General features: G+C 34.8%; 3 protein-coding genes across 3 annotated transcripts; all 3 read right to left on the minus strand.

Moving 5' to 3' along the window:
* Window positions 1-3,225: 3,225 nt before the first annotated feature.
* On the minus strand, window positions 3,226-4,114 carry LOC132179258 (classical arabinogalactan protein 9-like). The gene has a single exon (XM_059591939.1). The coding sequence runs from the start codon at window positions 3,837-3,839 to the stop codon at window positions 3,399-3,401; it is 441 nt and encodes a 146-aa protein (XP_059447922.1). The 5' UTR covers window positions 3,840-4,114; the 3' UTR covers window positions 3,226-3,398.
* Window positions 4,115-9,281: 5,167 nt separating this feature from the next.
* On the minus strand, window positions 9,282-10,167 carry LOC132179166 (vegetative cell wall protein gp1-like). Its single transcript, XM_059591818.1, has one exon. The coding sequence runs from the start codon at window positions 9,869-9,871 to the stop codon at window positions 9,488-9,490; it is 384 nt and encodes a 127-aa protein (XP_059447801.1). The 5' UTR covers window positions 9,872-10,167; the 3' UTR covers window positions 9,282-9,487.
* Window positions 10,168-11,732: 1,565 nt separating this feature from the next.
* LOC132179194 (uncharacterized) lies at window positions 11,733-13,123 on the minus strand. Its single transcript, XM_059591859.1, has 5 exons — window positions 12,749-13,123; window positions 12,523-12,610; window positions 12,373-12,443; window positions 12,218-12,274; window positions 11,733-12,127 (listed from the first exon to the last, which is right to left on the minus strand). Exons 1-5 carry the CDS (start codon window positions 12,848-12,850, stop codon window positions 11,909-11,911), a joined length of 537 nt encoding a protein of 178 aa, XP_059447842.1. The 5' UTR covers window positions 12,851-13,123; the 3' UTR covers window positions 11,733-11,908.
* Between the last annotated feature and the right edge of the window lie 95 nt (window positions 13,124-13,218).

Below are 13,218 nucleotides of genomic sequence, written 5' to 3' on the forward strand. Positions count from 1 at the left end.
ATTATTAGGCTGAAGAAATTCATAATGTATTGTAATTAAATAGAAAAAGCGGAAGAAAGAGAGAAAATAGTGACACGAAATTTTTTAGTGGTTCGGTGTTAGACACATGCATTCACCACTAAGAAAGAATCATATAGAGCTACATTATGCTCTTATTTTTTTTTTTTTTTTTTTTTTTTTGACATGTCCACACAAGAGGGGGATAGGAGATTCGAACTAGTGACCTTCGCTTCATAAAGCGTGGTCTCCAGCCGATTGAGCTATCCCTTGAGGACACATTATGCTCTTATTCATTGATGATATTTTACATTACAAATTACTCCTATTTCCATGAGAATTGAGCTAGGCTTAGATAATACAAATATGTAGGTGGAGATACAATTAACTCTGAGCTAACTCAGTTGCATATCCTCCAACTCGGGCCAAACTCAGGGTGGGGAACTTTTTTCTAGTATGCCTCGTTAAACTCTTTTAGGCTGGCCCTAGGATTATTAAACATTTTTTTTGGGTGAAATGCAAATTTTGTTTTCTAAAATTATTTCTATGTAATTACTTCTTTAGGAAAATGTTTGAATTAAGTGGAGGCAAAGGATTTGGCCACATTTGATTTTCTCACGTCTTGTTGTAGTCATTTATTTTGTTTTGTTTTGTTTTTCATTAACCTTTGCCTTTGGTCGTTTCCTCTTGGCATGCTAATGATATCTTTCAGTGTAAGCGTATCACTCAATTAACATTTGGGTGATGACAAATTGATAAATGTTCCAAACAATTAAAAATAAACTTTTTCGGTTATTTGAAATCTTTTTTTTTTTTTTTCTATACACATTTTTTGGCTCTCTCTCAAATAGGTTATGCCTCTGCTTTTGCAATCTCACCCTTCCCGTTAAGGCTTTGGATTAAGTCAGACGGTAAAAGGATAAAATAACTCTTATATCTATTACAATTTATAAAATTACAAAATTACCTTTAAATTAAAATTAAAATTTATTTTTAAATAAAGGTATTTTAGGAATTTCAACAATCTATGTTAGGATTTAACAGAAAATCCTAACGGAGGAGTTAAATTAAATTTTTTTTTAAAGTTTGATACATTAAATTGATAGTTTTTTTAATTTTGAAAAGGACATTTCTAAAAGTGATGGAAATTCAAGGGTATTAAATTTCTATGAACACAAGGGTTTGAGTTTTGACTCCCATTAAATCAATGGGAGGAATTGTCTTCGATTTATAATGAGCCACTTGCAACTCATCAATTCATACACAGTACAAATATACTTATTAAGACTCTAGACCTTTAACAATTACCTACTACACATTATAAACTCTTCTACTTCAAGTAACTGATATCTCACGTAACTCATTATTATTGTAACTCATATGATTTTTGTGTATAAGAAATGTTAAGTGTTCTACTTGTCCTAGGCGAATATTATTTTCTAAAAGCCGGGTGAGAGAAATTAGGGATCGATGGGACTATTTTTTTTTGTCCACTTAGGACCTAGAGAACGCTTAGTATTTCTCATCATGTATTCTTTTGACTATTTTTATCCTCCAATAATTATGTTCTAAAAAGAGGGATTAGATGAAGTTTTCCTATATTTAACTATGTATATATTATATATAATATAATATTTAAAAAAAATTAACTATAATATATAAATATTTTAACTCTATGTATATATAAATATATATTTAAGAGAATCAAAACCCCATGGTCCCCTTATTCCGTCCTACTAGCTGCCCGCTAAAACAATGATTACCGCCAACACGACGCTCAACCAAAACTCCCAAACACATTTTGGTCGTATTCTCGTGACTAATTTTTATCCGGCCAGAAAACTATTCCTACGTGCCAAACACTACTTAGGTTAACTTAGAGGGTTAAATACCTTATTACTCCCTAGGGTTTAAACTCTTTATTATTTTTTTTTTTAGGATTTTATTTTTATCACAGGAAGTACCTGTGGTTTTCATAAAGATAGAGATGGTACCTCCGTTAAAATTCTGTCCAAAATTTAATGAAACGCTACTTCAGCACCAATCAAAAATCAACACATGTCATATAATTCATTCTTTTAAATGTTTTTTAAAAAAATTATATTTTTTCCAAAAAAAAAAAAAAAATTGGGTGTAGCTATTCGCCATTTGGGGTGGCCGAAACCTCCCCACTACCCCAAAATGGCCAAAAGCCACCCCCAAATTTATATATCATTTCTATTTCAAAATTTCATTATTTAGTATATTTTGAAAGGTATTGCATTTAATACACTACTATCATTAAAATTTGGGTAAAGTCCACATAACTTCCTCAAACTACCATCCAATTGACGTCCCTCCTAAATTTTCAATTGTGACAATGTTTCCCCTAAACTATCAAAACATTGTCAATGTCTCCCCCTAAGACTAACAAAAAGATCAAAATATCCTTATATATTTTTTAATATGACAAAAATACCCTTATAAATTAAAAAAAATAATAAAATAATTTCAAAAGAACAATTTTTTTTTAAAAAAATAATAATAATTTTTAAACTAAATTTTTAATTTTTTTTATAAGAATATATATTTTTTAAAACGAATATATTTTTTTTTTAAAACGGAAATTTTTATTTTAAAAAATTTACAAAACAAAATAAAAAATGCAATTTTTATAACAAAAAAAATTGAAAATTTTTAATTTTTTTCTTATAAAAAGGATTTTTTTTTTTTTTTAATTTTCTACCCTTTGGATTTTTTTAAAATTAGTTTTAGGGTTTTTTCTAGAAGTTTTATTATTTTTTGTTTTTATTTTATTAAGGGTAGTTTCGTCATTGGCGAAAACATTGACAATTTTTGGTAGTTTGAGGGAGACATTATCACAATTGAAAGTTTGGGAGGGACATTGTCAATTGGGTAGTTGTTTGAGGGAGTTATGTGAACTTTTTTCTTAAAATTTTTGGACAACATTATCTTTTAAAATACACTAAATAAAAAAAAAATAGAGAAATTTTAAAATGGAAAGAATCCGCTTATATATATATATATAAAACAGAAGAAAAGATGGTGGATGAAAAGGAAAGAAAGAAAGAATACTCGGAATTCGAATCGTGAAGCTTCCGCGAGCCTACTATTGTGGTCCAGGCCAGTACTACGCACCGGGCACCGGGCACCCATCCAAAACAGGTGATGTAATCAAGTGGTTAGAAAATAATAAAAAATAAATAAATAATAAATTAAAAAAAAAAATTTAAAAAAAGGAAAAAAGGAAAAGCCACTTTCCTCTTCTCTCAATTCATATTAATTCCTTCATAATCCTGCAACTAAACACCGGTGCCGAATTGGCGAATTCAAAATCCATCAACTACGTACAACGGTTCTCATTACATGCAATAGCTTAAACTAATTACATCAAATTTTCCCTAATTAGCAACATAAAAATATAAAATATAAACAAAAACAAGAAGATTAGCCGGGGAAATCATGGCTGCTGATCTTCCAAGAGTGGCTGCCGAAGACTGATCGGACGTGGAATGAAGAGGTTTTTTGTAGTAGTACGGGAAGTAGGGCAAGATGGGGTCAGGAGGGGGAGGGGAAGCAAATAAAGTACCTGTGGCAGGTGGAGGGTTGTATGGTAAATATCCCACCGGTGAAGGGTTGTATCCAGCTGGAGGCGGGTACGAGACGGTCTGGGACGGCGGTGTAGTGGTGGTTGTCGGAGTTGTCGGGGTGACGGAGCCGGTGCCGGTGGGCGGTGGATAACATGGATATGGGCAGGCGTCGTCGGGCCTTGTGAAGCCGGGAATATTCAGAAATATTATTAAGGCGAGGAAAAGGGTAGTGGAGAAAACTTGTGTAGCCATGGCAATTATGAAATTAAGGTGAAAGGAGGAAGGGAATTAAAGAAAGAGCAATGGGATCGAGCAGAAAGAAGTGGGTTTGAGGGGAGTGGGAGTGGGGTGCGGGGGTTAACGTATTAGAAAACTTGTAGTCGTTGTCATCATTTTGAAAAACGAAGAAAAAGGGCCAATCGATTAAAAGGACTGAAAAGGGAGCTAATTCGAAAAGTCTATCTTGTGATGATGATCAAATTCAAGTAGAAACATGTAGATTTTGATTTTGTACGCCATGCATATTGAAAAAACTTACAAGAAAAACTTTGATTGTAATAATGTGTAGAAGGTATACATATATAGCGTTGTAATAATTGCACATCCATCTCATATAATTAAAGAAAACGACTGAAATTTCCTCCATACCACTCTGGAGGAAATATTTTTCAATTCATTTAAAATAACGTTAAGTGTTTATAAACATTTAAAAGACACATTAAATTTTTAACGTCATTAATAGCAATTTATTAATTTACCCTAAATTTAATATACTTTTTAAATGTTTATAGATACTTGACACTATTTTAAATGGGTTGCCCTTATAAAATAAAAAATAAAAATTTGAAGGTTTGGAAGAAATTTCTGTTCTTAAAGAAATGGTGTAGGAAAAACGAGAGGCCTTTTTACCTTATTTTTTGTGACAAAATGAATTAAATCATAGGCCATCAAATGCCTTTAATAATACATTAAAGTGTTTCGGTCCATAAATTATATATAGACTTTTTTTTCTTTTTTTTTATTACTTTATTTGATTTGCATTATTTGGTATACCAACTCATTCTTTAGTTGGAATACTCATAATTTGCCAGAAGTGAAGTCATAAAAGGTGGTCCAAATTAGATTCCGTTTGTTTTTGACTTAAAATGTTTTAAGAGAAAAATTATTTTAAATTATCCTCTTGCATTAGTTGAAATGTGTGTTTGGTGTACGTCTTGGATCTTGGGAAAGTTGTTTAAAACCAAAATGAGTCATAGAATGAAACACTACACAATTCCCTTAAACTATAATTAGGCATCTTACCCATCACATCAGAGTCTCTAATTTTTTAATGGACAAAAGTTTTATTCAAAGCAGTCTAAATGAAGTATTTTTTAACTCATTTAAAATAGTGTCAAGTGTAAACAATTATTAATAACGTTAAGAATTTAATATTCCTTGCCCCTATTTTAAATGAGTTAGAAGATATTTCTGTCAATTTTCAATATATAGAAGCCGCAGATTTTTTTTATCTGATAGGCTTTTGTTTCTCTGGATGTGTGCATGCATGTCAGCATGTGCATGGCTCTAATTTAAGCATATATAGTCAAGCACTAGACCAAAAATTCTACACATAAACTTAATTCAATCAATTTCTTATTGAGAGAGAGAGAGAGAGAGACATTGGAAAAATCCTAGCTAGAAACCCATTCCACCCGCAAGGAAAAACTGAAGGCCCAGCTGGAAAGCGAGAGGTTGAGTGATTTTGACCCAAGTCATGAAGATTACCACATAGCACCACCTTATTGGTTGTACAAAGAGATAGGGCTAAGCCCCCTTTTTTCTTTTTTTCTTTTTTAAAATTTGGTTTTTCACAAAAAATTTAAACTACAAAAAAAAAAAGCCCTTAGATTATGATTGATTGTACTAAACTACCAATTAAATGAAGGCACACACAATTCTATATGGTGGAGTTGGCTTATTGGTTTGTCATAAAAGAAAGGGTCCAGATTCCAAAAGAACCCTAGCTCCTCTTGTTAATTTCCAAGGAGATCTGAATTGGAAAAGGTACAAATGTTTAATTTCCAGGTGGGACTTTTTCTCATAAATTTTCATTGTGTCGGTGGAAAGGTAATCTATCTTGTTTCAATTTTCAGTGTAAAAAGAATCCCTTTCCTAATTATTTTGACTTGAGTGTGCGCAGTGGTTATAGCTACCCATTAAACATTTGGTCCCTTTTCTTGTTTCCCTTTTGATCAAATTAATTATTTGGTCAAGATTCTCAAGTTCAACCACCTACACAAAAAAAAAAACATCTTAGCCTAATCAATCTCCAACAGCTGTCTCAGCTTGTCACTGTTCTACCTCTTTTCTCCTAATCAATAAAATGTTTCCTTGCCATTGAAAAAAGAAATTCATTCATATATATATATATATATATATATGATTTCCCTTTTTCTTTTCTTTCATTTGAAGGGACAGAGAGAGAGTAAAGAGTGTTTCCCAAATATATTAAAAAATTAAAAGAAAAAAAAAAAACTTTCCCTTTCCCTTTTTCTTTTTCTTTTTCTTTTCATTTTCATTTTCCCTTTCTTTTTCTTTGCTTCCAAAAGTCACTTTATCCATCATTTCCCAAATACTTAGAAGTTAGAACCTCCGATGAAACTTTCTTGCATCTTTCAATCCTTTACATCAATTCTTTTCCTTTTGCCCAACTACTACTGCACAGGCTGTTGTACTCTCTATTATTGTATTACTTTTCCCCAAATTAATGTTTGGCCACTAAATTCCTTTCGCAATCAATCCATTTCATCTCCCATGAAATTTCAGTTTCATAGGGAAATGCCCTCTCTACAAGATGCCATTTAACAATTTTCTTTTTCTTTTTCTTTTAAGTTTCAATGTTTTTTTCATAAAAAAATAAATAATAATAATAATAATGTTTTTGCCACCTGTTCTATTAAGATTACTTCAACTAAAATGAAGTTTTTACAGAAATTGGATAGGCAATGACAAAAAAGTCTGAAGCAACTAAAGTCAAGATCAATTAAGATTAGATAGAAGTTGATCAATTTTTCCACACCTTTGCACTGAAATTGGATCCATGTAAAATATCTTTCTCTTCTTCTTTTTTTTTGTTTTTTTGGCATTTTCGGTTAGTCCGCCACCGGCGTTGAACTCACAACATGACTTTATTCTACTTCATACTAGACTTTTCTATTAAACACTACTACTAAATGCTTAAAGTAATGCTTAAATTCAATGACAGAAACAGAGTTTGAATTTAAAACTTTTGGTTAAACCATAACTTATTTAAAAAACTTAAATTAATTAAAAACATTATAACTATAATAATTTAATTAATATTATAACATTCTCAATGATCTCATTCACCACCAAAATAATAATATTAAAAAAAAAAAAAAAAAGGGGAGGGGGGGGGGAAGGGCATGCTAAATGGTCCTTTTCCACTATTTAAATATCAAGGGCAATCACTTCTTGTGAATACTATAGGATGATGGAAAGTGCAGTTTGGCGAGGTCTATCAATCAAAGCATTTCCAAAATTTGGTTACACAAATACATGCAACTTGTCAATTATCATGATCTAAAAAATCAAGTAGTTTGTTGTGACTTGTGAGGCTGGATTTATCAATGTGTTTGGCGTGAAGGGTAATTAATTGAAATTTGAAATATATATATATATATATATATAATTGATTCAATGTGGGAAGGTGCATAAATAATTATTCCTAGAGCATATTGCATTATAGAGCGGACACGGTAGGTGGGTTGAGTAGAGGCTAAGGACAAGCAAAGCCACCCAACTTCCCACTTGGCGATGAGATATCCCACCACCACTACCACCCCATGCTGATTGCTGTGTAAAAAAAGTAAGATGGCAAAGCACTAGTTTGCTGGACCCCATTTATTGTTTGGTGAAGAAACCGATGTTGATCTCATGCACTGACACACTGACACGCCATCAGAATGGAATGAGCTCTGACTTCGAGATCAGATGGTTTGGATCTTCGCTTTTGTTCCACACCCATGAAGTTGAAGTAACCCCCATGTGCTCCTCGGTACTTTGTCACATGAATGAGAGCATACTATATTGGACTTTTTTATTTTTATTTTTATTTTACGGCAACCCCACAAAGTAGAGTCTTTGTGATCCATCTTGCCGAGTAAATTTCGGTTTTGTGCATCGCACTCCCAAAAATTTCTTTACACACAACAAAATGCTTTACTAGCTATTCATCGTGCGAAAAAAATTGTTAAATTATTAAACTTACATCTTTTTGTCAACTTGACCTTTTTAGAATAAGTGAACATTTAACAAGGTAGAAAGGTCGGCAACCCAAGAAATGTTAGGCAAGTATGTCTCATTTTGGATAGGTAATTGGTCTCAATCCTTATCCCTGCAATTTGGACGCGAATATTGATAGTATTTTTTCTTTTTTAAAAAAAAAAAAAAAAATCATTAGGTTCCCCTCGTTTCTCTTTCATTTTTTTTTTTTGACATGTCCACACAAGAGGGGAGAGGGAGATTCGAACTAGTGATTCCGCTTCATTAGGCGTGGTCCTAGCCGATTGAGCTACTTCTTGGGGACGTTTCTCTTTCATTTTCATGGCCAGAGATGATGGATGATTAAAATTTAGATTGGTACTTTTAAGATAATTAAGCCTTTGCATTAAGTTAAAATATCAATTAATAGGACAATAGAATATATATGGATTTAAATATGTTCAAATATTGTATCTCTTGCATAAATTATCCATATATATTTCACTTTATGGATGTCGCACTCGTTTAGATCGATGTCGTCCATAATTGAATCATTACTTGAGGATTTTTTTGTGTAAATTGACTCGGTAAATGATAATTAATTATAGTCTCACATATCTAAATGACAACTAACATAGGATGCTTCAAATTAAAATAAAAAAACAAAAAAAATAAAGCAAATAATATCAATGAAAACGAACATAGGATCGATGCATACAAAATTAAATTAATTGTTACTTTCTCCTCCTCCTCCTCCTCCTCAATCTAAATGTCTTATCAGCTTATCGGGAGGCTTCATAATGTATGCTTAATTAATTTTTCACTTTTGAAATTTCTTATACCTTTATATTTTCTTTAAAAGCATTCAAAACTCTTATAATTAAAAAATTACTATACATCTCTAAAGTAGCTAATTAACACTCCCTTAATTAGTGCAATTATCCACTTAATTTTTCATATATATAGATCGCGGACCTATAAAATAAAATTTATTTTAAAAAATACTAGTATAATTTTATTTTCACTAATTAATTAATAACCAGCTTAGCCCCGTTCGGAGTTAGGACGTCACATACAAATACCACACCATAAGCGTTTGCCACGTGTCCAAACAAACACATCGTGTGGCCCATATGACGAGGAAGTTTATTATTGAGACGGCCGAGGTTGGAGGGCATGTGAGCTGGTGGGTGATCCATTTGTTCAAGATATAGTTGTACATCAATTTATTATATACCTAATTTGGCCGTTTTTTTTCTAAAGCTGACTAAAATTAAATAATAATAATAATAATAAAAGAATAATCGATTGTTTTCTAACATACTGTCAATCAAAAGAGGAGCAAGGGATGAACAAGGAAGAAGAAAACTATAGAATTATACATGAATCAAAGTCAGAACCGAGTCAACTCATTATAGAGAAGAATCATGAGAAAAGTTAAAGAGCAAATCATTAAGGAAAATGAGCATAAATTCTTACACAATTGTTATTGAAGATTTACGAACAATTTGGATAGCTAGAACATGTACCGAGGGATGATCGAGGTACTAATTAATATACTTATAAACGAGTACAAAATTCTCCTGTCCATAAAAGCTTTATCTTATTGCATACTAATCCTTTGATTCTGAATCTTACCACAAAGCCAGAAGACCCAACAATCCACCGGCGACCAAGACAGGCAACCTAATCATCGGATTCTGGGTGGCACCACTGAAATCCTGGTCTATAGGATACAAGTTCCCCGGTGGGCCCGTTATGTATATGAATGATGATGGCGGGGGAGGGCAGTACTGGGTCGACGGCGGTTTCTTGGGAGAAGGCGGCGGCGGCGACGGTGGCGGCAGAGCTGGTGGTGGCGGGCACGGTGATGGTGGCGGCGGTGATGGTGGCGGTGGGGCGTTTTGACCGCACGCCGAACACTTCTCGTCGGCTGTCCCCGGCGCTGTGAAAACGGCAATCACGATGAACAGATTTAGTAGCAACCGGGCGTTGAAACGATGCATCGCTATAGCCATCTTGAGGCCAGCCGCTGTGAATTTGATTGCCGAGATGTTGTTGTGGTTTTAAGTGTTTTCGTGGGCTTGATCGGGAGCGATGACGCGACTTTCGAAGACAATCGTCAGAAGGTGCGCGAGACCGGTTTTGTTACGTTATTAGGTGCATGGAAGATGTAATAGACTTAAAAAGGCCTTTCAGTCTGGGCGAGTGGGGGTTTTCAGTGGGTGTTCTTAAGGACTTTTCCCATGCCTGCAGGCTAGGACCATAGAATGTAGCGTGTCCTTCAAGCGAAGGGTAAGAATTGCATAATTTGCATGTGGTTGGAGCAAAACGTGGGCTCCACGGCATACTCTAAAGCCCTTTAATGTATGACAATAATTTGTACAATATATGCATATATATATACTACTAATTAAGCCACTTTCAACGGTTCATGAAACATTTAAGGGGCTTGTATGATCAAAGAATTCTGACCTTCGATCATGCGGAATCTTTGGTCAATTTTGATATAATAATAATTGGAGCTAGATCGATGGATGTGGTTAATATGTATGTGGAGCAGGTATTATTGAGGCATATCTATATTATTCACGTCATCTGTTTTCTTTTATTCGAATTCCGCATGTTGTGCTCGTGATTCTAGCATAGCACCGGAATTCGCTAAGAATTGGACCCATCAGGTGGCATGGTATTCCAAAATTCGCCTGTATTTTCGTTTTCCATATTCGTAAACTGGCATTATGCAAACCAATAAATGTATTTAAGTATAAAAAAGCATGCGCCACATATCAATATTGTCATTACCCCAAAGAAATTCTTATCATTATCTACAGGCCGGTTCCACCATATAATAGACACGTCAGGGGTCATATATAACAAAAGCTCATCTTTCTCCTATACACAGGCCCCAATCATGGAAGAGACGTCAATGCCTTGCTCTTTTCTACTTTCTTCACTCATCATATATCAGTCTTGCATGCTCCGTCAGGGCCGTCACCTTAATTATCGAGTTTTCTCGAATCCTCCTTTCACGCAGCATGGAAAGGATATTTTTCACAAAAAAATAAAAGTTAATTTTGGATAGAATCTCGTTAGCCAATAATTAGAGTTTCGTAGAGTCTCACCGTCGAAAAAAACACTTAAATAGAGACCGACAAAACCTGTCCATCATTTAAAAATATAAAATTAAATGCTAATTAATTAATAACCTAATTGAATAATATATGCATGGATCGGAAGAAAAAGGGACAGATAATGCTTGGAAGCAAAGGACTTAACGCTGAAGAAATGTATGATGGGATGGAAAGGGAACAAAAAGTTGGGAATATAAATGGAATCTGCACACAAAGATAAAGAGATTAGTTACAGGTGCACCGTCCCACATTCTTCAAGCAACCCCCCTTCATCAATAATTCATAGTCAACTTTCCCAATCATACACCTTCAAAACTGAAACCAAACGTTACTTTTATTTCGAACCTTCCTATTGTTAAAATAATCATCAATTCTATGCGGGCCATCTACTGATTCTACTTGCCTGCCACATGCACCAACGTGGCCCAGGTGGTCGGGTTGAAAGCGGAGACATTCTAAGCTTAAGCTGTCTAGAATATGATTTTCTAGGCCCAATTTGTACTGCCTAGGTTTTGAGAGGCCCAATCAACACTTGGGTCAACGTGTCTTTTGCCATCTGCTATGGAATTTTTTTTTTTTTTTTTTTGGCCCCATCTTGTATGGATTTAGCTCAATGGATCTAAAGCAAGATAATGATGAACAGCAAACAGAAAGGAGCAACAGAAAATTCATCTCTCATATTGGTGTTGTTGCCAACGCCCAGTCATTGACCCAATACCATAATCTCAGTAAAGGCCCATAATAGAGAGAGAGAGAACATTAAGCCCAAACTCTAAATCACTAAAATTTTGTATCCACAGGAAGACAAGAGTGCATACAAAGGTTCATCAAAGAAACCATGCCCTACAAGTCTACATACAACCAATGCAAATTGTTACCACTCAAACACCTCAATCCTCTCTGCATTATTCTCTCCTTTCGCTAATTGCAATAACCGCGGCTTCCGAACATCTCCAGGCCAGACGCATGCAAATGTGAGCCTCTGCGTGGCATTGGATTGGTTTGCCATCGTCTCCTCTTTGAGTTTGAGCATCCGGAATCTTCTCCGATCGACGGTCCACAGAACCAGGTAGGAGACTCGAATCCTTTGGCCATCTCTAAAAGCATGCTCTGTAGCTCCTCTATGCTATAATTTTTGTCCTGTGTTATAAAATGAACCAGACATTAACAAAAACCAAAATAATCTTCATTCCCTGTTTAAATTGGACATAAATAATATCAGATTCCTACCTCTCTCCTTGTCTGGTCCATGAGAGACACCATTTCTTGCACAAAATCGTAGAAGCCCTGAAACAGAGTTCAATTCCCAAACAAATCACTATCTTGAGAAAGATTACAAATGCAACAGTTGAAACAGAGAAAGGCACGTTTCCGAAAATAACCACCTCATCTTCTTCCTCATCAGGGTCGTATAATCCAGCGTCGTACAGAGTCCTCTTCCTCTGGTCTGACAACACTGCTCCAATAAAAGAAAAAGGTTAAGAAAATTCCCACGGTCGCCTCCAATGGGGGTGCACATTAGGAAAGAAAATTACCTGAATAGGCTTCTTGAATCTGCTGGAATTTTCGTTTAGCTTCACCCAGAAGAGAAGGGGTCCTTGCCCATCTATCCGGATGCCATTGCTGCACAAAAACAACAATCACACCCACTCAATACTTCAGATTTAACCCAAAAATCAAGAACAAAAGGGAGCAGAACGAAGTCCAACCAAGACGCAGTCGTTTTTCCTTAAAACGAAAATCCGAGGCAGCGCTACTCACCATAGCAAGCTTGCGATAAGCCCGTCTTATTTCTTCAATAGAAGATTCCGTCCTAACACCAAGAATTCCATAATAAGATAGCCACTTCTTGTTAGCCTCCATCTCCGTCACAACCCCACCAATCTCAGCGCATCAAAAACCAATCCAGATACCCAGAAACAAACCCAGAAAGTCGTCCTTGATTAATCTCAACCACGCTATTTCAAATTCAGGCTTAAGCATCAATTTCAGATGGACTCGGGCGTTGGAACTCGTAACGACGTCGAATGAATGTGATGTGAAAGCCAGTGCTGCTCGTTTTATAAGCGACGGCGAAGGCGGTCACGTATCGGGAGCTCTAGAAGCTTTTAACCCAAAATGAAATAAATATCGGAATGTTCCGGAAGAACTTCTTTTCGCAGACGTGAGACGTGGAATTTATTTGCTTTGTTGCGTGGAGGAGGTAGATATTTTGTGGCAGGGCTTGAGAT

This window comes from Corylus avellana, chromosome ca4 (genome assembly GCF_901000735.1).
Source record: "Corylus avellana chromosome ca4, CavTom2PMs-1.0".
Lineage (NCBI taxonomy): Eukaryota > Viridiplantae > Streptophyta > Magnoliopsida > Fagales > Betulaceae > Corylus > Corylus avellana.